The sequence below is a fragment of the Sinocyclocheilus anshuiensis genome, unplaced genomic scaffold, assembly GCF_001515605.1.
Source record: "Sinocyclocheilus anshuiensis isolate Anshui unplaced genomic scaffold, SAMN03320099.WGS_v1.1 scaffold4445, whole genome shotgun sequence".
NCBI classification, from domain to species: Eukaryota; Metazoa; Chordata; class Actinopteri; order Cypriniformes; family Cyprinidae; genus Sinocyclocheilus; species Sinocyclocheilus anshuiensis.
In genome coordinates, this window is record NW_015549500.1 from 26,568 (window position 1) to 29,233 (window position 2,666).

The 2,666-nt window shown below is 40.1% G+C and overlaps 1 protein-coding gene across 1 annotated transcript in view; it reads left to right on the forward strand.

The window, feature by feature from the left end:
* ift74 (intraflagellar transport 74) overlaps positions 1-2,666 on the forward strand; it is a 19,783-nt gene that overhangs the window by 10,442 nt on the left and 6,675 nt on the right. Inside the window, 4 exon segments of the mRNA XM_016444894.1 lie at positions 1-73; positions 1,138-1,191; positions 1,552-1,649; positions 1,743-1,869. The exon segment at positions 1-73 is cut by the window's left edge and continues 7 nt beyond it. Of these exon segments, the coding sequence (XP_016300380.1) occupies positions 1-73; positions 1,138-1,191; positions 1,552-1,649; positions 1,743-1,869 (352 nt within the window).

Below are 2,666 nucleotides of genomic sequence, written 5' to 3' on the forward strand. Positions count from 1 at the left end.
GAGATACGTGAGAAAATTAGCCATCTGACGGAAGAGATGCGACAACTAGACGCTGACATGGAGGAACATCAAGGTGCTGTTTTCTCTAAATATGAAAATACATTAATTTAATTGGGATGATCTGTGCTGATTTAGAGAGAAAGGAATGGTGAAGGGGACAATAGTAGACAACAAGCCTGATTCAAGCTCTGCTGTTTTCAGTTACTACACTTATATCTGTATCTAATTTATGTCTCAAAAAATAGTCACGCATTGTATGTTGCATTTCAATGAAATATTGTTCATTTTAAACCTAAAATTAATATTCGACCACAAATATTTGATCAACATGAATATATTTGTCAGAATTGTTTTGCACTTTCTTCAGTGGTTGAGGTTTGTGCACATGGTCAGTGAAGCTTTGAAGTTTAATGGCAAGCTGTAAAATGAATGTTTTGATTATGTACATAAAAACCCTGCCTGCACCAATCAGTGCATGGAAATTAAAACGCATCTAATATGATCAGTGAAGCTGTGCGCTGGACGTTCGGTGTCTGCTGCTGTTTCAATTCACAGACTGCTAGGGTCAGGACTCGATCAGACTGATGGGACTGATTTTCCTGGCTCTGGTTAGAACTCTGTACTGATGGAGCTTTCAGCCATAAGTGCATTATAATAATATTTATTTTTAATGTGTCTTTAGTGGAATGAATATTGCTATGACTGTGCTGATACTCAGAACAAAAATAATAAAATAAGTTTATTACTATTTAATAATAATAATAATAATTATGATTCTTCCTTCTTATTACCTCAGCATGATTGGGGCAGACCGAAGGAGCCTGCCTCCCAGTTTGTGTACACTTATGCACTCTTCTATACGGTTTTTAGTATAAATCAGGGGTTCTCAGCTCTGGCCCTCAAGGTCTATTTTCCTGCAGAGTTTCTCAAATCTTGATCTAACACACCTGAACAAGCTAATCCAGTCCTTCAGGAGTACTAGAAAGTTACAGGCAGGTGAGTTTGATCAAGATTTGAGGAGAACTCTGCAGGAAAGTGGACCTCGAGGGCCAGAGTTGAGAAGCCCTGGTATAAATGGTGTGATTTATAGTGTGAATAAATAGTGTGGTTTATAGTGTGATTTATTTAAATCCACAGGGGAACGAACCCAAAAGTACAAGGAGCTGCAGAAGAGAGAAGAGGAAATCGACTGTGAGTCTTTGTCACTTTCACACAATGCTGAATGTAAACGTTGCATTAAAACTCTATTACATTCAAATGTATGAAATATCTCTAAATAATTTTCAAGTAATTAAAACATTAAATAAATGCTTTTTATGTTCTTTTTTTTATCAAATTCACTTGTTTTTTACTTTTCAATGCACAAATAAAACAAAAATGTTAAAGCAAAATAAGAAATGAAGATATGCTTTAATGGCATTTTTTTCTTTCTTCATTTTTGTAAGAAATGATGGGCCAAATCAAAGGTCATCCAGGGCCAACCTCAAGTCTAAACAATCCTCCCGTGTGTTTATCATCTGATTGATGAGCTGATCATGTGTGTTCTTACAGCATATCTGAACACGTTTGAGGAGAATACATCTCAGGAGCAGCAGCTGATCAGAGACGCACAGAGCAGCATCGTGGTGTTACTGGAGCACTCCAGCAGGGTACGGCTCATCTGACCTCACATCAGGCCAGACACTCTTCAACATAGCAGGCATTCACTTGTCTTTTTCATGCACTGTGGTTTTTCTCTCCAGAACATCAATCGTCTGCAGCAGCTGTCAGCAGTCACCGCTCAAGAGCTCCGGTCCATGCAGGAGGATCTGAGCTTCAAAGAGACGGAGATGCAGAAGTCTCAAAGCACAGCGAAAGGCCTTTCCTCAGGTTAGTCTCTCTCTATCTGTCTGCTCCAGCGCTGTCCGTCTCTCACGGCTGTCTGCGGGTGATCTCATGTCTGTGTAAGTCTGGCCTATATGAGGAACACAGTCAGATCAGTCTGTGTGAACAGCTGAAGATCCTCCTCCTCTCTTTCTCTCTCTGTCATTTATTAAGGTGTGAGCTGCTGGCCAGTGAAGGGCCTTTCCTTCTTTTGTATAAGACGTTCTCCTCTAATTCCCAAACATGGTCTTATCTCCTCAAAGCCATCGAGAAACGCACCACACGGCTTCCTCTGAGTGTCTCTCTTCCTAGCAGTCAGGCATTGTTTGTCTCTATTTGATGATCTTGTATTATTTCATATTCACAGTCCAGCAGAAACAGATTTTGAAGACCTTTGCTGTGTGTGTGTGTGTGTGTTTGAGAGAGAGAGGGAGGCAATATTTGTGAGGAGGAAGAACTTCAACTGTTAGTCATAAAGCTGCACTACATTAATAAACATGCAGTGATCTGTATAATGACTGCTGCTCATGGAGAAATATTTCCAGTAATTCAAACCCTGCTTTCATCCCATAGGTTAAAGGAGCTGCGGAAATACATGAAGTGTGTGTGTGTGTGTGTCTGTGTGTGTGTGTGTGTACCCGTTTTTCTATTCTGGTAGGGACTTAAACCTGACTACACACAGACTCATGGGGACTCGTGTCACGGTAGGGACCTAAATTGATGTCCCCATGGGTAAACAAGCTAATAAATCACACAGAATGAAGTTTTTTGAAAATCTAAAAATGCACAGATTCCTGTGAGGG